The 25,481-nt window shown below is 39.2% G+C and overlaps 1 protein-coding gene across 5 annotated transcripts in view; it reads right to left on the reverse strand.

Annotated features, from left to right (window-relative positions):
- The window catches only part of TBC1D23 (TBC1 domain family member 23), a 49,495-nt gene that overhangs the window by 21,984 nt on the left and 2,030 nt on the right, over window positions 1–25,481 (reverse strand). For 2 of the 5 annotated variants that reach the window (XM_022845285.2, XM_022845277.2), the window contains exon 2: window positions 2,796–2,910. The exons of 1 other annotated variant lie outside the window; for it this stretch is intronic. In XM_022845285.2, coding sequence (XP_022701020.1) covers window positions 2,796–2,910 — 115 coding nt within the window. Of the gene's footprint in view, window positions 1–2,795; window positions 3,535–25,481 lie in introns of those variants that run through there. 2 more of the 5 variants (XM_022845293.2, XM_022845268.2) reach the window with 1 other exon arrangement.

A 25,481-nucleotide genomic window follows, 5' to 3' on the forward strand; every position in this document is an offset into this window, starting at 1 on the left:
TATTACATACCCGTGCACGTGCCGACGCAAGCGACGAGCAGTATAACCGATTGCGAACGTCAACGGCAACAGCAACAGCAGCAACAATGGCACGCTGCTAAAACGACATATCGTGCAAACGGTATCTATGTTATCCGTATTAATATTTTGTACATTTATTTTGATGCGATATGTTTCTGAAGCGCTTTTTTCTAGCATTAGCATTTTTAAATGTACATATCAGCTTAGGACAGTATATTCGCCCCTTCTTGCCCACTATTTTGTTCACATTATTTAGTATTTTTAACATTCGAGAATGCGTAGCGAAAGTTACATACAAAAGCCCAAGTGTAATGGAATCTTTCTGGGAAGGAATGGCCGACAAGGGATACTGTATACATACGCGAAAACAGCAAGACGGAACTATTAGGCCATTTTTAAGACAACGAATTAGCTCTGAAGTTTATTTATTGGATAAGGATTAAAAATAGTTGCCCTCTAATGAGCAAATACGCAACAAAGAAAAATCAGAACCCGCCTGTACTCTATAGTTAAATATTTTATTATTAAATTAGTAGTATTAAATTCAATCGTTCGAAAATTCACTCGCAACATAAACTATATTTTCTTTCTTCAAAGCGTAAAAACTTCTTCAACAGTAAACAAACAATCATTAAGTTGGTAGAACTTAATCTTTGTTAGTGTCTTTTTATCACATAAACAATCTGTCATGTGAAACGGCATGAAAATGTTGATATATCAAGTCAATATTCGGTCTCGACAAATGTGCTACTATATTAGGGCCTTATTAGATCATATCATTGTAATTGTCACGCTAGTTTGTCTGCTTCGAAGACCATGTGTAGATATTACAGCATAATATGTAGTTACTGTGCAACAGACAATAAGAAGGGATACCATTTTGCATGGATAAAAGGTCTTCAAGTGAGGAAACCGAAGCATGCTAAAGACTTTTCTTATTGACTATGAATTGAGCGTCAGTTTGGAAGAATTATTTACGCACAGCTAAATGAAGATAAGATTGGGGATGGGTACGACCCGTGTTTTCGCTCAGGGTACCCACTAAAATAACAATCCGTTCCTTTGCTACATCGTTAATTAAACCCAACGTTTATTTATAATAAATGAATCGTATCAAACTCGTGAGATAAATGCCAAAGCTTCCCAAAAACATTAGCCTTACACGGCCATCCAGCAGTAACCTCTAATGGGCTCATATGAGGATCGGATGGCGCCGGAAAAGTGGAATTTCATTCGAGCAGTTACCGTTTATAATTTTCATTTGGAGAGCATCGACTGACTAAATTCTCGCAATAGAAAAAAAGTCTCGCAGTAGACGCACAATGGTTTCCTATAAATATTTGGAGTTTCAAACGGGTCTTGCTAATAACTTTCTTACAGTAAAGAGCTGCACACTGTGATATCTGGGCTAGAAAACGATTAGCTTTTGTATATATTTAAAGCGTCTGCACGCCGCAGAATGGTGTGGGCATCGTAGCGGGATACCTCGTCGGACCATCAATTTGAAGTAAATATGTTAGACGGATAAACACCAGCGCCGCTAGTCTAATAAAAAACATGTACTAATGTTTGCGTTGGCCGAGACAATCATCTAAATGATCTAAACAGGTTTCTTTTCTACTTACAAAAGATGTTGGCAAGGGTATTTTATAAATGATTCATAAAAACACAGCTGAACGGGGGCGTTTCACCTAATGTATGACAAACAAATAATAACTGCTTATTAAATGGTGAGCAAGGCGGCTTTAAATTTAGACGTCGGGGATCTACTGTTATCCCGTTACCCACGTTATCCCAAACGAAAAAAATCCGACATGCAGTTAATGATCATTCTAATCATTCGTACAATGTATGCCTCAAAAATCGAGTAAACAAAGATTCATTTCTACTCACTTATAACATCTGCCATCATTACAAAGAACTCACATACATTCAACGTTTGTTTGCCATTAGAAATAAGCCAGGTAATATTAACAGCGAATTTTTGTATAGTCACTTCTGGCCAATGCTAGCCACCATCCGCACCCCAGCTAACAAACTATATTCGTCTATGGAAACGAGCGCACAAATGGCGTACACAGGAGAACGCCCAATTCGAAATACCTATTTATCTTGCTTAGATGGAGACTGATTGTTCTATCTGCACCAGCGCAGTCCAGCAATTGTGTGCCGAAAAACCAGGAAAACCAGGAAAACGGATTACAAGAAAGAAGCACCGAGGTAAACAAACAGATTCTGACAGACGCATCGGGCTTTTTCGTAGTGCCCGTGAATGATGTCTCACTGCATTACTGTTACCGACAAACCGTTATTGCTCCAAATTATTTCTCACTATTACAAAAGGTTCAATCCTATCAAGTAGAACTACAACACTTTGCGAGACACTCGTCCGTACGTTCGCTGCCGTCCTTTAGCCAGGTTAGAGAGAAATACGACCGTCGTGTAAATATTGCTAATCATAATACACAAACTATTGGCGTAAAATGTTTACGACCTTTTCTACTCTTCTTGTAAAATAAAAACAAGTCTATGCTACATAAATTACGAGGTAGTGCCTAATTATTGCGGACTGGTACCCTTATCTACAGACCAGTCCGTCTAGTCGTCGATGCAATAGAGATTTATGTGGACAGCATCTAAAGTATTGGCCCATTAGTCCCTACAGGTGCACGTACATTCACTATGATAGTTACATATTCATACATAACGTATTCCACAAACAGCTAAACATATCTCACCGGACAAACAGAGTTGAAATTAATTTCTGAGCTCACCTTCCAGACTTGTGTGCGCAAATGGTCGGGCAACGTTCGGAGTTTGCAGATCTGTCGGATTCGTCGCTGATCCAAGTACGCCTCATCTTCAAGAGCACTCTCGAGCTCGAGGACCCTGCAGAAGATCAAATTGTTATCCGAGATGACTGAATAAGTGTTGGGGTCGAGGTAAACATCCTTACGAAAGCGCATCCTTGACTTAGATGTGGTCGATTTTGTTCCCAGTTCACTGCCACAGAAACTCTTTCATAACATAGAAGAACGTAGAGCCCAACCACTGCTGAATGCTAAAACCACAATCTTGTTTGGATTTGTCTTCAGTGGAATTAATCAATTGTCTTTTTGTTTTTGTTTCTGGTTTTGTTGAAGTTAACTAAGCTGTCAATAGCTAACGCTTCGTCGACACTTCGTTTGTTCACACGCGCACAGAATCGAGGGGACCACTGAGCCGTCCAAGGATGTCTTTGCAAACCAGCAAAGTAACCCTAAGACGTTGAGTCAAATGACTCTTTTTTTTTCGCTCTCTACTCTTCCACAGTCTTTCCCTCGTTATTTGATAGATTTCGACATAGAGTAGTGAGAATCATACAAACAGTTTTCATTCTCCCCTTCTTGCAAGCTCCCTGCCAACTCCTTTCAGGAGTCGTATCTGTATCGCCGCGCACTGCCCCTCATCAGCGCTCGTCGCTAGTAACATGACATGAATAGACCTACTAGTGCAAGTAGCCGGCGTCGATAACAACTACAATGAGCTCTCTGTCTCTGCGCCGCGACGAATCGTTCGCTGCTAACACTTGTCGCCGCGGTGGCAGCAGATGAGTAAATTAGCCAGGCACCTAACAAAATTTCCGCTTGCGTTGCCGTCAGATGGCGCTGCCGTGTCTGAGCCGCCGTACGCGAACCGACAAGGGCACGCGCGTAAAATGTGAGGGCAGCGAAAGGGATCCATAGGTAAAAGAACAGCAAGCAAGTGAGAGAGCGAAAGACGACCCTAACGATCGTTAATTATCGCAGCTTGTGAGATTGAAACGAACGCAAAAGAGGTGAATTATTGGAAACGGTTTGGTAGAAGATAAATAATTGAAGCAAAAGCCTTTTCCTTTGTGATGCGTAAAAAGCCAGAAGGCAAAGAAGAGCGTAAAGACAAAAATTACACATTGTCCTGAAAAGTAATATAGAAAATTTCAGATGTCGGCATGCAACACCAAAAGACCATTCGTGAGTATTCCAACACTTCCAGGTAAACCGCCGTGTCATGATCTGTTTTTATACTGGTGATGAGTTCTTCAGGTTTAAGATAAAAGAATTTACTAATCAATTAATTTACTCGTCCGTACTTGCGACTTTTCTAGAATTTTGCGCTTACTGAGAATGTTGTCGATACGAGCTTTTCATATACATCGTCTGCGGATTCAAGCATCGCGGAACAGAATGGCCACATTGAACGACAGCGTACTTGGACAAAGTCTGCGTTACGGCGGCCGTGCAAGTTGGCGCAATGCTTCCATCGCCGCGCTAATCGAAATATGAAAAGGCAATTCTTTCACCCACCGTGCTAGGGGCGGCATTAATTTTTACGGGGGGCGGGAGGGGGATAGTAACACTGAGTTCTTACAAAAGGCAGTAATTACAAAGTGCATAGGCCGTTCGGGGTATATGGGTATTCGAAAGCCCATGCAACCGTTTGGCGTTCTAAGAAGCTACACAATCCGCTGTAGAAATATTATCAAAAGGGTTGACAATGTGACACAACCTGCCACAGTGATACTATGTAATATTGTACATGCACGTTAAGAACCTTCATGTTGAGACTGTCCTCAAGTGCGCGATTACAGCATCAAAATTGGGTGTATCTATTCGCCTAGCAGGTTCAGCCGATATTGTATGATATCGTGTATCAGGTATTGTGTCATGTATCGTTACAAAAAAAAGCCCATTTCACTCTATTTCCGTTTAGTAATTAAAAAGATATTTCCTAGAGGAAAGATGCGTCCAGTGTTGAATACCGAAGGAGTAACTTGATTACCCTTACCTTGACGCAAATTTCGTAATTTCTTTGCCAAGCAATTACAGGTCTCGACTGGCCACTGACTGTATCACATTGCGACTGCGAGGATAAGCTCGTTCCTAGAGTAGTTTTAGCATATACCTATCAGTTTCGCAGGAACGAGCCAATTTCGGCAAAAATAGGTTTATTTCTACTTCTACCAATAGGAATGTGTTATTAAAACGAAGTTATTTTTCATGCCAGGACTGCATGACCTTTTGAATGCGTTTCAGAAGCTACCCAACTTCTAAAATTCTATTTTTTGTTAAAGCCTTCACATAATGTTTTTAACAACTGTTGAGCAACTTCTTTTAGAAGCTATCAGGTGGCGTCACTTTTCGAATACTATGGATTACCATATGGCGATAGGCATTTGAGCTTTCAATAAACACGCCTTTTGCCGAATCACTATTTTGGCGAAACGTTTTTTCAACGGAAAAAATATGATGCCTTATCTTATCAAACTCAGGAGCATAAAATTATGAGATGATGTAGTAAGCACCATTCCGACTGAAACGTTTTAACTGATAAAAAGATTACTGATAAAAAAAAAGTGCGAGTATAATATAGCGCTATCTGGAAAAATAAGCGGTAACCTATCCACATGGTTAAGACAATCGTCGACCACGTCGGGAACGCGTCCCCGGCATTAAGTGTTTGAGTCTAGATTAAAAAATCTTGTATCTCGCTTAATAACTTTCAATACTAAATTATAAAGCAATACTTATACTGCCTTAAAAACAATGGTCTATCGATAATGTTAATACTAATAATAATAATACAAGATCACCGTGATATAACCGTTAGATTCTAAGAAAATAGCTAGGTTCAGTTGCCCAAAATGAAATAATACAGATACGAGATTACATTTGTTTCTTCTCACAGAACCAGTATATATAACTATTAACTTACTTCATATTTGGTTTACAAAAAAATGAAATATTGGCATTTTATAATAATTATGCCTATAGTACAACAAAACCAAGGAACACCACAGTATAACTTTAGCTAAAGACAATGTCAACTCTCTTATTAATTTTCTATAATGTTTATCGCAAAAATTAAAATGACATTTTTTTATTAGTACTCCATTTTTATTTTCTTATTGCAAAATAAGGGAAGCCATGAAAATGAAGATGTGTGGGGATGTATTTATATCTGATGTAAACGGTAGTAGCCTTTCAAACGAATGGACCGATGCAATGACAAACGGTATTCGTTTAAAGAAAACATTTCTTGGCTAACGTGATGGCTAACGATAGCTAGAAGTTTTAGATAATAGGTCAACAAGTTGACGCAGTATACCGTAACACCTCAGATGATCACGACATTCTCGCCGCAAATATACGGAGAGAAGATAATGCCACTACGATTCCGACTAGTCTTACCTTTGCTATTGCGTATCGATAATAACGCACGCAGATACACGAAGATATCTGCTCATTAACGTACTATTCTGAACCATCCTTTGTGATAAAAGTCAACAACACCGAAGCAATTGAAAACTATAAAGCAAGTAAGAAACTATGAAAAAAATAATTATTAAATTATTACCTAAAAAATTAGAACCTTTTATCTAGATGAGGATATACTAAGCAAGGCAACATGTCCGGGAAAAATGAATCGTTTGCTAGAAATCACACAGCAGGCAGGATTCGTATGGTTGCTTGTGCATGACATATTTAAAACCTCTATTATTAGACCAATTATTCATAGTCACCGATATAAATCCTACTGAGGAAATGAAAGTTTGCGAAGGAGGGAAGAAAACTAACTGCGCAGTTATACGTTAACGGAAACTCTTTCAATCTATATAAGTACGAGACGATATGGGTATAAATTACGTATGACCTAAAAAAGCTTCGCTATTTTTATACTTTATTTTAGGGCCTGTTTACAACACTGCAACATAAAGTGTAATAATAGCGATTCGTTTGACTTCCACCAACGAGAAACAATATACATTGGCCAAAGTTGAGCTCCTGTACGCAGAGGAATAAGGAAAGTATAAGAAACAATGGCCGGTTTGGTCAGCTAGGACTTGGCATTAAAAAAGACATTTACAATGGTTGTTTCGAAATTGATAACGTGTCGTATCTCTTGCAGTGTTGACGCAAATGATGTTATTACGGCCGCTCAAAGCCTACTAGAGCACCACACGAAACCATATCTGTGTTTACGACCCGCTACATCAACGATTCCGAAAATCTAGCTGACAAATTAATAAAAGATAATAGCGATTATTTTAACGAGTTGTGAGCGCCACGAGTGCTCACGAAGGCAAAGGCTGTCATTTCTATGGCTGTAGGTATAATCAATTTCTGTTACACATAACATGTAAAAGCAACAACTTTAGGACAAATTACCTTGCCTAGATTAGGACAAATCTCAATACTGATCATGGTGCAAAAACTGAAACAGTACAACAGCATGGTTGTATGATAGGCCTAATCGTAAAATAGTATTAGCTCTGCATAAAATGGCCCTTATATTTAACTGAAAACTGTCGCGAGAAAAGTACGCGAAGCTCGTTTAAAATATTAAACAACGATGAACTCCCATTGTGGCTTTAGAATGACTTTTATCGAACAGTGTACCGTAAAAGATAGCATAACTTACATTTATCATTCGGATACTTATCTCTCAAAGAGATGAACCTACCCGCTATTGCCAGTAACTAAGAATCAACGGTTATCTAGGTGGGTTATCGCTTCTAGCCATAGCAGGCCTAACTTCTGTCTTCGAAAGCACCAATGCTCATATAATTGTTATTGGGGTACAAATATGTATAATATAAAAAAAAGCTAATCAGATACATATAAATAGGTGCCGATGAAATAAAAGTCGTTTCTGGGTTCGGGAGTACAAGCTTACATGAAGTGTGATTAGGATTAGGTCCCATTGGAAATGATAATATTTGTATAATAACGACCATATGATTTTCAGTCGTACCTAGACAAGCTGCAACAAGATAGTACAGTTTACAGGAAAATTGTGCTCAACTGCAAGTCGTATTTTTGGCGTGGGGCAGGGTGAACAAACAAGGTTACTGCCTGTGCGGGACCAAAGGGGGCTATTCACAAAAAGGTTCACATCCCGACAGAACGCTGTCTGATCTGGCACGTAGGCTGGAGGCATCATTAGAGCTTTTACGGTAGAACTGTGAACTTCGTTTGTTACCAAGAAAGGATCTCAAGCTTGCACCCCAAATCGCTGAAGAAGGTTCGTAAGACATGTGGTTACCGCTCCTAGACTAATGACATTACCAATCACGTTATTAAGGGATCATGTCTGTGACCGTTAGGTAGGTTGAATGGCCCCCCGGTTACGTGACACAGCTCCGGCCGACTTCTTTTTATGGGGTTACCTAAAAAGCAAAGCGCACTACGACAATTCACGAACGGTGAACCAACATAAGGAAAATATCCGTCCCGCCATTTCGGAGATGGGGCCAAATACATGCGAAAACGTGGCCAAAAAGCTGGGTGAAACGAATGACTGGCATGAAGAAAGCCAAAAGAGCCCGGCTTATTGCTGTCGCAACTAAAATTTTAAATGTGTAAACTTTGAAAAAGAAAGACCTATGTATTTACGTGCAGATATTTTTTTGTTGACATTATTTAGAAGTTGCGTCCTACCAGGTATAAGGTGAAACGAGTAAAACTCCATTAGGCAATAAATAACTGCTTCTTACCAATTAATTATGATACCATAAAACATACACCCACTACAAGTAGTACGGTGGATATAAATCATATGGGGACAGTTTTCGTCGGTAGCTGGCGTAGGTATCGAGTCTTTTTTATACCATGATTGCAAACACAATCCGCCGATATTCTTTTTATCCTATTTTCAAAAAGTTTTGGGTAATTTATTTACAAACGGTCGGGTCCAACAAAACGCTTATGTAGAAACGACTTTTTCCGCATAGGGCATTTTTATTTGTACTTAGTGCAATATCTAAATGACGCATAGAATTACGAAATCAGCTTGATCGGTTTGGCGGATACGTTTTCAAACGTCTTTAGCTCTTCACCACGAAATGATCATTTGACCTACATACAAGAATCATTATCCATTATCGATTATTATAAACACCTTGGCTACTCTCAACGTTGTTTCGACAAGAACAACCCTTTGCATTGTAGAGGCAGTACTACTTCATTATCTATGCGGCCTCTTGCGTACACAAGCATTTATTAAGATTTAGCTGCTCTGGCCTATTGCTGTCCTTTTTTTTTAGTCAAAAACGCAACGCACGAGATACTTTAATTAACAGACGCGCTGTGATAGAAATGCTAAGTGCTGATTGCCTTTCAAGGTAATCCTAGATCCTAGAACTTATCGTATTTGTTTAGGCGCAGTATTGGGTGGCTGCTTGGAACTTAGTCCACTCTATCTCATTTAGCTCCGTCCAAGTGGGCCGTCTAGCTGACCGGGCAACGAACCCAACCCTGCCTATAAAGTACGAACGCCTGTGTGAATCAAATCTAGAAACACCGTAAGCGAAAGAACTAATGATTTTATTCGGATAATTAATCCAATGATTTCCTATGCAATGCGGTCGGAATCTTGTATGTATCGGAATGTATGGCGTATACATTAGCATCGTAACCGCTCAGTTCCGAGCGTAATGTAAGCCATTACTGCAACGAAGGTTTCGCATGAACTCCTCTTCGAATTATACCACTCTATTGTTGTTTATACTTTTACCGTTGCTAAAACAGTTCAGTTGTCATTGACGAGTGAGTAAACGCCTTAAAAATTGCCTAGTACGAAACGTGAATCGTACCACAGGTTCGTGGGAGCAGATACGAGCCAAAGATTAGTATACTTTAAATTATATTTATTTCGTCTAATTACTATTGATATGTCTAAAAACTTAGCTCGCAAGCTATCTGTTCAAAATCACAGATGAGGAAAGCGTTTTTGGGATGAATAAGTCATATTTCTTAAACTATCTCGCATCTCTTTTAGGCTGGAAAGATCAACGACATGAGGCTCCATTCACCATACCGCATTACAAAGCATGCACACGATACTCTACTTTGTCGCAGACCACGATAACATCACAGTGGAATTGGCCTTCTTTACTAACGACACTTTCAGGCCGGGCCGTGTCGTATTTGGGCTGGTGGATGACGCTCAAATCATTGGCCTTAAGCAGCTTAACAGTTGGTTGAAAATTAGTTGGCGATATCTTCAGCGAATACGAACGAGTAACTTGGTGGCAAACATCACTGGCTACAGCCATACTTTAACGTGTGAATAGTATACCAAGTCTATTTGTCAAACCTTACGACTACAAGTTGAAAAATAGTCCTAGTCTGTTATTAATATAGTTTATACTTTTCCACCATAAAATTTTTGGAGAAATATTGGCCACTTGTTGTAGTCGGCGATGCTTCGAATGCTTCTATGTGCATAATTTTTATTACATAAAATTAAAAGTGTCTTTAATTAAAAAATAAAGTTTAATTAAAAAAAAGTGTCTTTCAGTTAAGACACTTGAAGCTGCCATTTGCAGAACATTTAAGTTTACGCGTACGTCGATTTCTCAGCTGTGTGGAAAAAAACGTAACAATTTATTTGTGCTTTTGTGCATTAATAGACATTTGCTGACCCCATCGCCGGTTCCTAAGTGTGAGAAGGCACTAATGAAAGCAGAAAACTTGGATACTGCTTTGCCTACAAGCGATAACTTCTGCTTTATCGTAGGTAGTTTGGCGTCATAGGCGTCTCTTTCTATAGTACGGTGTCATTATGTTCCCTCTGTAATCGTTTCTGAGTCCAACGGCTGCCGTCCAGCGACGCTACTGCGTCCTTTCCACCACCGCAGCACGTTCCGTACATGCACCCCTAGCTACCCACGTACACCAACTCTACCTGCATCCATGCGGTTAGCAAGCAGCACTAGCGATTGCCACGAGTTTATTTCTATATAATAATGAACTTCTAACATTTAGTTCAGGAAAAAGATGCTTATGGGCGACATCAATATCAACTGTCCTTATCCGCATCCAGCAATAAGGGAACAGTGGAAATATCACAGACACAAGAACAACTAGTGGTTATAGTTGCTCATTATATCGGCAAATCACATAAGATGCTCCGTCGTGCGTCTTTTCAAAAACCTAGTAAATGCTGTAAAAGTACAAGGTGTACGGGCTCGTTGGCATCAAATGACTTCTTTCTTATCGAGTAAATCCGTCCGCGAGACGGCGTCTGGCCCCGTACGCATGCGTACGCACGCGTTACATTCACGAAGCCCTTTCATTCCCGTAATGGTAGTCTTGCTTCATTTGTTTGCCTTCCTGTAATGCGACTAGCTTGGTAACAGCCGTATCGTAAGAGAAAGAACCATAGGGAGAAAGCAAATGCAACTGCGGGTCATTGTACCAGGGAAAAGCTTATCGCATAGACGGCTAAATGCATGTCCACGCTTAAATAGAACGGTGACAGCAACGGAGTCAGCTTACATTTATATGATATATTAGTGTACTGCGAGAGGTCTTAGTCTAGCATCATCATCGCCGGGTCCTCGCGGGTTCACGATAAGATTAAGACATGGAAGCGGCTGTTAACTAAAGTTATGAAAACAATGCAAATGCACGGGCAAAGTATATTCGATCTAATATTTCAACTTCCATTTCAGTAAATAGTTCCGTGCAAACTAAAGCATCTGTCAGATATCTGTCTGCGTTCGCAACACTGTAAACCTTCATAGGCGCGTACCTGCAATCAGTTCAGTGATGTACTACTCTAATGATCCATAAAATGTGCAGTCCATAAAAGCATGTTTTGCTATAAATTCCGTCTGCAACGTAACACACGTTTTTACCGTAACTCGACTTTTCGAGTTACGAAGACGACTTATGTCTTACATAGCAATATATATATATATATATATATACATATATATATATATATTGTAAAGGTATTGTACATTCATTTAAGCTTAGAGTATTCGCACATCATAATATAGTGCAAATACGACCACAGGAATTATTAGGAACGACAGTGGAGAACATGGAACACGTGTTAGGGGGACGGGTAATCGGGTCTGCACCTTTTCATGGTATATCCATATACCCAACCATCAAGAATTGTGCGATATAAGTTAGCTTGCTAGTCAAGTGTGATCCATTATTGCCTACGAGCTACACGACCCGTTAGCATAATCGACATTTTGATAACTGCGCTAAGTAGATGTGATCGACAAATATGTCTTTTGGGTCTATATATATAAGCGTCTAAATTGTTCGTTGTTTTGCGTCTACTTGTGTTTAATTAATCCTATGTAAGTAGCAAGGTTCGTTTCATCATCTGGACGGCTGGAATCTCCCTCGATGTTTACAAGTTGTCCCCCGCAAGCTTATGATTAGGGTAGCAGACAACGTCTCCACGGCGGACAATTTTCTCTCTGACACGGACATCATACAACACGCATCTTTCTTTAGAATAGCAAGATAAATTAATTATTTCCGAGGCCTGCGGGACTCACATAAACTGAACAGAGAAATGGCCAGCTTTATTTGATGTCTGGTTCGCGTGGCTTGCTGATTGTGGGCTGCTGACCTAATTTTGTAACACTATAATGTTTCGGTTTCAGAAAACCCGTACTACCATTTACAGCTTGCCCCAGCAGCGACTGAGACGATAGTGTTTGACACGGATCTGTTTATTCAAGTTTGTAAGTCATGTTCGTGCACAACGTAAGACCCGTTATTCCGTTCTGATTCGATTAGGTACTTTGAAAAACGGACCGCATTTCATGGCCAGTTGGTAAGAGTAGTTTCCACATCAGAGTGCGCATATCCCGTTCTGGATAAGCCAAAACAAGTATTTTAAAACAGACCTTATGTATAAGATACTAAGATCACGAGAAATGATGTCATCATTTGTAAAGATGTAAAGTACATAGTTGTACCGGTTGCTTTTTAATCGTCTAGATGATAGTAAAAATCTATTAAAAATTATTATTATTATTATTATTATTCAATTTTAATTTCTTTTGGTTTCGTGATTTTCCTGTAATAATGCATACTAATACAGTACTGTTAGGTACAAAAATTGCTATTTAGCCTACCCCGTAGCCGGCAATGGGTCTGATGGCGGCTGCGGCTTGTCCTGCGGCGGCGAACTGTTGATAGGGGTTAGCTGCGGTTTGTCCTGCTGCACCGGGGTAACCGGTTACTCTCGCAGCGGCCTGGGCGGCGGCATAATACATTGCCGCCGCATCGGCTGGATCGGAGAGATGGCCCGGATGTCCGGGATAGGCTCCGGCCGTTGCGGCTGCAGCGGTCGCAGCCACGGGTTGAGTGGCCGCGGCCGCGACGTATTGTCTACGCAGCTGCTGTGTCGGCTGCATTGGCATAGTTGGCCTATATTGCGTGTAGCAGCGATCGGTGACAAATGGCGCTACCAAACCGGGAAATACAAAAAACCATGACGTAGTGATAGGTACAAGCAAATAAAAGAAGAAGTGCATGAAACGAAATGTGTGTAGTATGTTCATAATGTCTAGTTCCATTCCGCAGTTATTTGCCGGACTAAATCACTCGATAAAATCTTTGTATCTTGGTCCTTCTGCTAAGCCATACGTTTGAAGCAACTAAGTCATGGTGATTTTTAACGCTTAGCACAGATAAGATATCATACACAGTTCAGACAACATAAAATTTATCCATCGGAAGACAGAGTTTAATTTTATAAAATGCAAACTACAATACCCCACCAACCTTTGAAGAAGACTGTGAGATTATAGTATATTAGGAATATTCTCTTAAAGTTATAGGTGCTTAATAAAAATGTATCGAACCGTAAATCAGTACAATTTCCGCTTACCGAATTACTGATTTTTTATGATCCGTTAATCTTTCGACGGAAATCTATCGTATCTCATAATAGTCACATCACTTGACTAAGCAAAATTATACAGTTATTTCAGTGACAAATCCTTGATTATCACGTTTCTCTGTAAGGCCTACTTTAAACCCGTTCCTTAAGCCGTTCTTCTCTTTCGCTAGAGCGTGACAGATAACTATTTTCATTCAGTCAAGCCATAATGTTCAATACCGTTGTCAAACGTCATAAGGCTGCTCTCAGGATTTCAGCAACATTGCCGTTAAGCTTATCGGCGATGTTTAGTAGACAAAAAATCCTGTTTCCCTCCGCCCTTCTGCTGAGAAAGACAATACGCACATGGGCACGATGAATCTGTTTATCTCAAAAAACCGCATTTATATCAACTGAAAAGACCCTGCCCCACACTGCCAGTGCACTGTCCAACTAAATCGTGGTTTCCTCGAAGATAACATCCATTGATGAAACCAATGCTAACCCAATACCTTGCCACACTACCACTTTCATTAAAGGAGAATCCTGCTACGCTCAAATAATATGCTTCTGTTAATACACGCACGTTCAGCGTGTCGTATTTGCCCTTGACTAAGTTTGCAATCGCGGATTTCGATATGATAAATGCCTCCCTTTACAAACCGAGCCCTTTACAGCTCTTTCAATGGTTTTTACGCTTGTAAATCTGTGAATATATAAACTTGTAAATATACAACGAATATGAAAGTGGAACACTTTTTAACGGTTACGTATTATAACTAGCTGCTTTATAGAGCCGCACAACTGCCTCAAGTAATGTGAAACTAAACAATACCGAAATAGAAAGTAGTTACAAATAACAAACAAACAAACTAAATGCGCAATTGCGGCAAAGTATGACTAATTTCTTTAAAAGTTCATTCTTTCCAACATAAAAAAACAACATTAGAATGAGTGTTAGCTAGTAACGAAGCAAACTAGCTGCTAAACATGTTTCTCTTTCTACGATGCAGACGAACCAGATAAGGTGTTCGGTTATCTAATAATCATTGTGTTATTGCCAGTCAAGCAAGTGCTTCAATGGTTATTATCGTGTTTTTTCAACTTAGACCAGAAACCTAAATGTAGCATATATATATCTAAAAATAAGATCTAGGAATAGAATGGGAACTAGCAACACCGAACTAGACCAAGTTTATCGTTATTATTGTCAAACTAATTAAAAAAATCTTTTCCACAATTATGAAAAACGATTAGTAGACAAAACGAAACATCCAGACACAGTGAAATCTTCTGTAGGTTTCCGACACGAGTTTTCCTAAAAAATTATAGACGGGTTGACTAGAAGCTTTTGACAATGGTTCGTTCGTGTTAAAGATATTCAATTACGCTAACGCTCGTTGCGACTAGGATCGAGGATGCATTTAATAACAATAGGTTACGTTATGTTTACAATTTGGGCTAAAATCAATGCCCAGAGCAAGATGGCTGGCTACCGTGCGCGGATCTCGTATCTAATTCTTGCTTACTCAAAACATGCGCTAGCAGATTAAAGTCTTTTAGTGTAGGTTTATTCATTTGAATTGCACAGAATATAACCATTGTGTTGACAACAAAAAAAAAAAAGAGGAAATTCTTCAATTCCCAGAGCAACGAACGAAAAGATGTTTTTTTTTTTCATTTACCTTTTTTGTCATTTACCTTCACTGAGGTAAAAGTCCCCTAAACGATTGTTTCTGTTTTTACGCGAATTTTCACTCCGTAGATACCATATGACCGCACAAAGTTTAGAGCAAACCTCTCATGTGACCAAAAGTGTCCATTTGTAGTACTAGACGGGGGTTTCATGCATGACAGAATGTTTTCACAGTGAAAATGCTACAAGCGATATAATAACAGTCTTGACAACATTAAACCGATAAAGCTGATGAGATAGGTGTACACACAAAAATATCTCATTTTGGACACTCTGCGTTCCTGTATTGTGGAAAGCAGCTCTTATCGGTCGTGCTCTCAGGTCTTTTTACGTAGGTTATCAGAAATGTATTACCCATCAGCGTCAACAACCATATTTGAGAGATGGGAGATCTGCGGTAATAGCTTACGTATACAACCGTGCATAAACGCAGATGTTGCTACTATAATGATTTTGTACGTAGCTCTGCCTGGTCGAAAAGAAGCTTCATCTACAGGAACCGTTTCCTTATCCCTAATGGATAACTGCTAATAACAGAAAAAAAATATTCACCTATGATCTATTCACGCGCACGATATTTAGCGCTTTACATGATACGTAAGCATGAACTTTTACAGAAATTCTTTTCGGCGGTTGTGCAGCCGCCCGAACAACGATCATCGAATTGGTAGCATAGGAATGCAGTGTTGCAGTAGCTGAAATTGCAGGGCCAAAGGAGGACGTAGTTGCCTCTGTTGATGTCACCCGCTTACCCGATTATAGTGATGACTCCATCTGGCAATACGAACGCTGAGCTTTGAGACGGGAAAAAGTAACGTAGTGTCGTCGTTCTTCAACGGCGACATCTGGCGGTTGCCAGGAAATCCGAGAAAGCTGCCAAGACACGGGACGAGCACAGACCGGAGCAAAAGGTATAGACTGGTGTATAGGAGTATTTGTTGTCGTCTACACCCTGTGTTCATTTCTTTTCGGACTCCAATGATGCTTTTCCGCGCTGAAAAGCTGCCGAAACAGCCTCGAATAACGTGTATGACGAGACTCTCTAGCTGACAGTGCGACTCAAAAACTTCGGAATGACATTTCGCTCTAGATAAAACAGCTCGTTGAATTCGAAAGAGAACGTCCATCTGATATACCCATATTGTGAGTATTTGTAAATATACATAGTTGATGCCCAAAGTAAGGCTTATACAGGCGCGAAAGGTGTTTTCGGTGGCATATGAGACCTGACTACCAATAGACCAAAAATTAAAATTGGATAGCTACAGAAACCAAATTTTACTTCTATATCGGTGTAGTACTATAGAAGCTGTCTCCGCTGCCAAAGTGCAAAGTCCATCTTTTGTGTAAAGATAGGGACACGACAAAATATTAGGTACTGTATAAAAGGCATTTTTATGAAAATCATCGTAAACAACAGGCTCCTTGACCATATCTATAAGTTTTGGCAGATGTCTATAAGTAGCATTTTGATATAATCAAGAGCCGACAATTCGAATGTTAAGTCAAAAACCGTACGTGTACATTAACGAGGGATTTCGGTGTATCATCGTAAACGTCAAACCTTTACCGGTAAGTACGAGAAATTAGTGAACGTAAGCTAAATCGGAATGCCCCAGAGGAACAAACAAAGGAACTAAGTTGCCATCAAACTCGACTTTATGCATGAAAAAAGCTCCTGACTGGCACTTGATGATTATAGCAAATAGGAACAACATGTCTGTAATGAAACGACAAGGATGACTGTTTAAGATGCAGCTTTTGCATGTAGCAGTTGACAGCTAGGCATTTTCACTTGTAGTACAAAGCAACCAGCTAACATCTTCAGTCAGTTAGCCACTTCTTAATAAAGCATCATTCGAATGAGTTGCATCTCATACGAGCTTGACGACCAAATGAATTTGATCACAAAATGCTTGGTTAATAGAAATGCAACGTTTGCAGTGCTAATTCCTTAAACGATGAGAGTGTATGAGGTCGTGGGGCAGGTCAAAAGAGATTTTTTTAAAATTTTTGTCTAATTTGTTCACAACAAAAACTTTGCCCTAGACGTAGACGAACTAAAATAACAGCCTTGCGTGTAGGTAACTGCTGCTCTGCGCGTCATTTCTTGAGGGGTGAATTCGAGCCGATTATGGGTGATCTCACCCGGGAAGAGCAGAGGTAAATGAGGGGATGACGGGAGTCGATAGCCGTCGAGTCCGGTCATAATTCGATCCTGTCGGCGTGTCGACTAAACGCAAATCACTAGAGTAATCAGAAAATGCAACTACTATAACTAACACTGTAGACGTCAAAAGAAAACTACAGGCTGCTTCCACCTTTGCGGCGGAGACTTTTTTTTTGCTGATTTACAGTTGACAGTTGTTCGTAGACCTATATAGTTTGCTCTGATATATATACAAAGAGTGTAGGCAATCTTTAACAAATTATGCTTACCTCGATAAGTCAAGTGATAGACAGATCTACCAAAAGATTGTGGCTAATTTCAACGAGGATAAGTGTCACTGAAAAATGTATCGTAACGTATCAAAAGCATAAACAAAAGGGCCAAAAGAATTTAAAGAACGTTGAAGGTTCTTAGATGAATTACGACTGTGTCATGGCTTGCTTTGGCGAGTGAGTGTCTAAACAAGTTTGATCCCTAGTCTGCCTTTTAATATGCGTAATAATATACGATACTGTTCTGTTACAATTACCTTTTTCAGCGTTGCAAAGTTTTGGTCTTCAAGAAAAGTCTCTATCCGATTATTGTTTGAAGTTAGTTATATCCACCCTCATAGATTCGCATCTCTTCCAAAACAAATCTTTGATTGAAGTCCTGCAGCCAACAAAAAAGGTACTTATACTGTCAAAGGTGAGGTCCGACGGATATAGAAAATTTGGTCAAGTCATGCCAAAGTAAATTTGTGGTATGCGCGGACAACGAGAAAAACTCGTGCGAGGGCGCTCGTCACAAAAATGATTAACTCGATGAATAGGCCTCGGTTGTTCATGTCTGGCTCCACTTACCCAGCGATACCTCACGACTCGAGAATTTACATCATCGGCGAGGTCTTACAACCTGTGAGGCAAGCAACTTGTGAGGAGTTACATTTAAAACACTAGAGCAAAGTTGGTAACGCACTTAGACATTGCCACACCAGTCATTTTTAAGACGCGTTTGTAGCCAGCGCCAGCTGACCTGTCACGCAAAAGACACACAGTATCTATTTATCTCTGACCCGTTTGACCGGATGAAGGACAATTCCACACTGCCATTGCAGGTTGTTGGCCACAAAATGGAAATCGGCGCACTTTATTATCGTATTTGTCTAACACTTGTGTTTATATTCTTCTCTAAAGTTCTATCTTCACCTGAAGCGGTAATTGATATTTGCCATATTGCAATTTGGTAACAGCAACGGCTTTACCTCTGACTAGCTGGCAGCCATCCGGAATTATTTGATGAATATAAAAGTGTATTAACCACTGAGCTCTTTCACCTAGTTTCTGACAATAGATCTCACTTTATCATCAAAAAAAGGTTTAAGCACTCGTACGCCAGAGCCGCTCAGCGTGGCCCATTGTATCATTGTTAATTTTTCTTTGCCGGCACTTTTGTTCGAATGGCGGGGCCCTCGCCAATTGTCGAAGACACGATTCCCTCGCCCAGCAAGAAAAATCAGCTACAGAAGCTCGTTAGTGAAACTATTACTAGAGTTCTCTGTAAATTTTACTCAACAGGCAGATAGAAAATTAACTGAGAAAAGATGGACACTCTTAAGCCGAAAGCTAGTTCTGAGATATAATCTCGGTATGCAACTGATCCATTGGCTTCTGTGTAATAGTACTAGCTGGACGCATTGTTCATACTAGGGATCTAGACTGTGCCTACGATGACTCGGAGAATAATAAACTGAATATGGGGCTTATCTGTTTGAGCACGGCATCTGTCAAAGAACGGTGTCACCTAACACTTCAATGGCAAGATTGATTTACATACACGCTTACTTGCAGATGCCCTCGTTACAACATTTCTCCTTTGTAGATACGCAACGAACGAAACCACTAAAAGCATGACGTTACTTATACATTTTATAGAAAACAGGCATTCAATTTCGCCGTTTAATAAAAGTACGTAAGACGACTTGGTGCGTTTTGAAGTCTAGTCAACCGACCAATCTAGATATATGGATAATTTCTGTTAGCTCGTTAACGAAACAACATGACAAATTTGGTAAAATGACTGAAGTTGGAATGGTAACGCTTAGATAAACCGAAAATTACACTATGGATAAATGGACGGCTCAAAACTTGGCACAAGTGATCACAAATACCGTACTGGTCCCACATTATTAGCGACAGTAACTTAAAACGGCGTATTCAAAACAGAATTGTTTTGAGGCTTTGCTCAGAAACGCTACCAGGTTACCAAGTTGAACCTCATTTCACACTCAAAGGCTTCAAAAAGCATTCTCTTTAACAAAACTTGCATTAGCCTCAAACGAATTTTATAATAAATTATTAGTTAGTATGAAATTCTGCTGATAATTATCTCCTCCGTTCAGAGTCAATAAAAAAAAAACATTACAAACTAAAACAATACAATAGGTTTCAGCAAAGGCTCTTCTTGCAGACAGTAGTATTCGATCTGCTTCTCGCTTTCCAATAAATTATTCGGTAAAACTTTTCGTTCGTTTTCTGGCCCTCTATACTAAAACTATTGCTGCTATTGACCCTACTTCAACAACTACGACTATAAAGATTTTTACAGCAGCGCCCGCGACTCCTATTACAGTTAATATACCGCTGCACAAAGCCCCGAAAAAACGCGCTACGGAGCCCATAGAGCAATGGCAGCAACAACCGGAAGAAATAATTCAGCCATTTTTTCGTCGTTGTGCTGTCAAAACATTAGAATTGGTAGACCAACCAAATACCAGCGAAAGTAACAGCAATTGGAATGGGTCGGGCAAGGATGAAGCGGGTCGCAGATGTTCAAGGACCTTCACAGCACATTCTTTAGTGTGGCAAATACCCTATTATCAACCAGTTGTTGTCGAGATCACCCTAAAGTAGATAGTAAAAACATGAGCATGAATTTCAGTCGATCACTTATCTAAGGCGTCACTAAGTGATCGATCCTTGGTCAACCTGAACCCAGTGATCAGTCGACCCCACCTTTATTGCCGTCATTGATAATGGATTCAAGACAGGTCAAATTTTAAAACTGAAGCATAAAACATACGCTCCTAGAAAACCAAACGGGTAACTAAAGCAAGCTAAGGGTTTGTTGCGATCGGCTAAAAACAGAAACCTATAGCTATATCGATACATTTGCAGTGCGTCAAATGCACGTTAAACACGCTGATGAAGACGTTCGATTAGATCGGACTGAACTTTCAAGCGTAATGAGTAGGAATGGTTAGAAAACAAACGGTTATTGCTACCAGCTACCATAAATGGAGCCGTCAATGTACAACAATGTTGATAATCAGGAATTGTTTCGGCACAGAAATACACAATAAAGCTCAAACGGAGCGGCTCGACTAGTCGATTCGGATCATTTCTCCAAAACAGCTTTTGAGTAAATCGCAAAGTCTTGTAAACGTTTGAATCCACGTAGTTGTACTGATCCACGCCGAGATAACAATTGCACAATGAAATATAGTTACTTTTAGCTTAAATACCGTTTCTTTAAGCCTTTTTATTACATTAAACAAAGGAGTCAGACTGCTAACAGGCGTACACTTACAACTAGCTATAATACTGATAACGAAAGCAAGAAAAATTTGCTTGGCGGCCACAACGAATATATGGGATCCCAGTGAAAAGCTTCAGTTTTTCTTAACTGTTGCAGCTATCATACAGGGTGGACTTTATCAACCATTCAAGTGCAGCGGGCGGCTCAAACATAAATCAACAGATTTTGAAATTACAACAGATTTAATTTTGAAATCATACATAATGGACGCCGTGTATAACATATAGAGCTCAAATTTGTACAGTACTGGTGCAAGCTCGTAAGCGTCTTGAACTTAATTGGAAGCCACACTGATTTATTTCATTGTAATATGCCATTAACGTTTTTCTGGCCTACGCTGATGTAGGCAGTTTTTTTTTATGGTTGCTGTCAGTGCAGGTAATATGTACCGTAATTTTTCAAGCGGTAATATGTTTGTTCATGTGATAATGAAATACGCATCCAAATAAATGTTCCTGTACTAAGGTAGAGGCAAAAAATTTAAAAGGCCACTACAGCATTGTACACGGGTTGGAACAAACTTGGCTTGAAAAAAAAACAAACATTGCATTGGAGATCAATTCCCCGTTAGAAAAGACTATCTTTGAGAACTTTGCATAGCTTTTCGTAGGATTAAATATAACCCAGTCCTAAGCACATTTTTTATAGAGCCTAGATTAAAAGGAGGAACGCAATCTAAACACTTCTGGATATTTTGCTGCGATTGAGTAAGATTCACACCCGCCAAAATTTAACCCCTGTTTATCCCTGGAATGTAACTAGGAACTAGCAATACTTGCCTAATTTCCGATGGAAGCAATTGATCGCATTCATAGTAGTTTTGGCGGTATTCAGACGTTGTTACATCGATTTCAGTTAATCAGAAGCAACAACGAACTTCTTCTAGCTGAGCTGTCATTGTAAACTATTAATTTTCTCAAAATGTTTCAGGATTTACTCATACACTAGGTCACTAAATCACGATACTGAATCCATTTTCTGGTCAAATGATAATGACACGACAATACAAACTAAACAGATGCGCACACACATTTAATATGCCAGAGAAGAAAAAAGAGTGGTTCAACTTGGGAAAAATCGCAGAATTAGTCGTATTGGTTTTCCTGCCTCGGTCGATTTCCATTCGGTATGGTTGGCCTGAGATATTTATAAACGGAGGACATGTTTGCCCTTCCCGAACACACCTTCGCTGTGTCTCCAAACAAAATGTTGGACACTGAAGAAATCTAAAGATCCCAATAGGGAATAGAGTTAGGTTCTTCTTACTCTGGACGTGTGAGTACCCATTATCACAGTAATCATTAGCCAATCCCGTTATCAATTTTGAAAAGTAAATCTGAGCACATTAGTGTTAATCACACCATGTGGTAAATGTTTCCTGCTACCGTATGCGAAACTCTCGCTCAGCCTGAGTTACTCATCTTACTGTGAGCTAATACATATTTAACAAACTATCACGTAACAGATGTAAATAAAGCGCTTTTACCGCGCTTTCCGCTCTGATTGTCGTAGCTGTACATTATCGAGAATTCGATCGAATTGAGGTTTATTCGGTAAAATACATATGGAACAAGATCATGCACGTAAATGTTATACCCCCTCTTACGATATATAAAAACCTAATTAGCAGTAATGTTCATCGTTCTTAACTAGCGACGTTGAGTTATTTAAAAATACCACACCCTTATCAACTCCTGATCCAAGTATTCTCTTTTCTGCTGATGCAAGATGAATAAGTAAACGTCCGAATTCTAACGGTGATCGAAAAAGCATGGTGCCAAATTGAGGTAGCACATTAAACACCATAATTAAAATGAAATGCTACATAGCGTCAACGAGTTTAGATCGCACTCACTCTGGGCTTTTATGATGCATACGGTAGCAAACTCAGAAAACAGTTTGTATGAATTATTTACAGCCACACAATATATACCCTATAATGTAACAGGTAACACGGCACGAAACAACCCTTTAAGACTTTTTTGTATAAACAGAAAAAAGTGTCTTCGATGCAACCGAAACGATTAGAAGACATGTTTAACAAGTAAACCCACTTCGTTTGCATCATACGATAATTACTAACTTTTTTATGGTTAGTACTTGATTAAGTGTATAGTAATGTTATGTACTAATCATGATGAAACAATGACGACTGTAACTGTCGCAATTCCCAATTACAAATAATCAAGTAACTCGTTAACTAGTCATAAAATACTGCAATAAAATAATTGCAGGCGAGGACTAATAAAACCACATTTGAATCCATGCCAAGTGAGTTAAGTGATCGCCACATAGAGTGACATGGTATTAAACTCAAATTATTTAAATTTAAGTGTGGGTAGGCAGTCCATAACCCAGTAGCCAAATTATTTAACATAATTATGCAGGATACATACTAAAAGTGTGTTCCCGCATAGCCCCAAACAAGCGTTTTTTAACGTCTTTCATGTAGATAAAAAAAAAACTGATCCCAATAATTATTGAAAATAATGACACCATTACTAGATCATATCGGTCTGCTGGGAGGTGAAGTTGCTTCGCAGATACTCATTCAGACACTCAGAAATGAAGATCGCGAAATGAAACTAATTTGGGTACAACGTTGAGGTCTTTCTCATATCCGTTATAGAGGTGCCTTTATAATACTCGGTGCGTTTTAGCTGTATTCAACAATTACTACAAATACCTAGTGTGCCCCACAAACCAACTGATGCTCTTTTAATTAAAGTATAATAAAATGAACTTGACAACGACTGGAAACGTATTTTGATAAATGTTTTTACAAGTTTCATTAGCTTTAACAAGTTGTATTGTAAATAGCAAGGTACGTGCAACTTGATTCACACGCTTAAGTCAAGTAAGTCACAGAGGCAGACGTGAACGTGTTGAATTTACACTCCGATTCATCGTCCAGTGTCGTTTTGCACTCAGTTAGATAAATAATAAACATAGCAATAGCTAGATAGATAACAAATAGAAAAAAACAAAACTCAAATTATACTTCTGTTGAATCAAAGTGCTGATAATGTTATAGGTCGTTTTTATGAGGAGCGCTTTTTGAGTAATCGAGGATCCAGCTGCGTTAGTTGATCCGCCTAAAATTCAATTATTTACTGTTTAATTAATTATTACCTTAATTATTATAAGGAAATTATTTGGCATGTCGATTGTGAACACCCGATAAACAGACAGAGCAGTCCAAAGACCTCAAACACTGACAATAAGAATTCTTTTTTTCCAACGAAGATTATTGGCGATACTTCCTTTTACGGTTCTATTTTTCGCCTGCGAAAGCAACAGACACTGCAAGCAGTTAATACAGACACTAGCTGGTCCCACGAAAGCATGCGACGCAAACAAAAAATAGCAGACACAGATGAATGAACTTACTTTGGGAACTACTTGTTCAACACGTACAGGTGTACCGGTACTATTACTGCGTCTGCGATTTGCAATGATCTGATTTCATCATCATAAAATTCAACGACGTAGCGAATTGTATTCCACATACAGATCAGCATATTTATTGGACTAATATTGATGATCACTATATAAACCGATTAAAGCTTACTACCCAAAAAAAAAGTCAAGCTACAGTTAGCTAGCAGCTGTTTTATTAGCTTCTAAAGTTAGCTTTATTCTGTTCATTGAGAATCGACTCGTCCAGGCACCGCATAATAATTATAGTAAAGTTGTCTCGGTCTTGGAAGACACCATTCAAGCAGGTCTTAGAAAATTAATCTAACGTTTAGTCTATAATCTATTGTGCGGATTTAATTATTCGTATAGTAGTCAATTATAATAAATATAAAAGCCAATAAACAGAATAAATGTTAGTATTTGCAAATACAACCAATCTAAACTCAGTCGTGAGAACAACATTTGTTTCCTATTCAACCACGAGGCTGATCAAGTGCAACAATGAATCAAAGTGCACGATAAGTTACCGACTCAAAGGACCGACTATCTCTGCCCTACTTAAGATTAATGTCTGGGTGCCTCGGTCGATACATTCAGAAAGTTGTCGGCTTTCAAACGTTTCGAATAAAAGTTTGTAATTGTAAATTAAGTTGTTCTTGATTGTGCGTTTTTTCACGAAAAATAATAAATAGTCACATTATGTAATAATATTAATAATATTGACTTTGATCACGTCGTAACCAATTTATCGCTGACTAGATACATGTATCTAGTCAGCGATAAATTGGTTTAATAACATGATTAATTTATGTTGCGCACAAATAAACGGTCAAGTGCATTCGGCCTAACCTGTGCAACCTTGTTTAATGCTTGTCCATCATCTGTCGTGCCGAATAATAATAATATTTTTGGTTACATTTTTATGGTCATAAATAAGGT

The sequence above is a fragment of the Varroa jacobsoni genome, unplaced genomic scaffold (genome assembly GCF_002532875.2).
Source record: "Varroa jacobsoni isolate VJ856 unplaced genomic scaffold, vjacob_1.0 scaffold_123, whole genome shotgun sequence".
In the NCBI taxonomy this organism is placed as follows: Eukaryota; Metazoa; Arthropoda; class Arachnida; order Mesostigmata; family Varroidae; genus Varroa; species Varroa jacobsoni.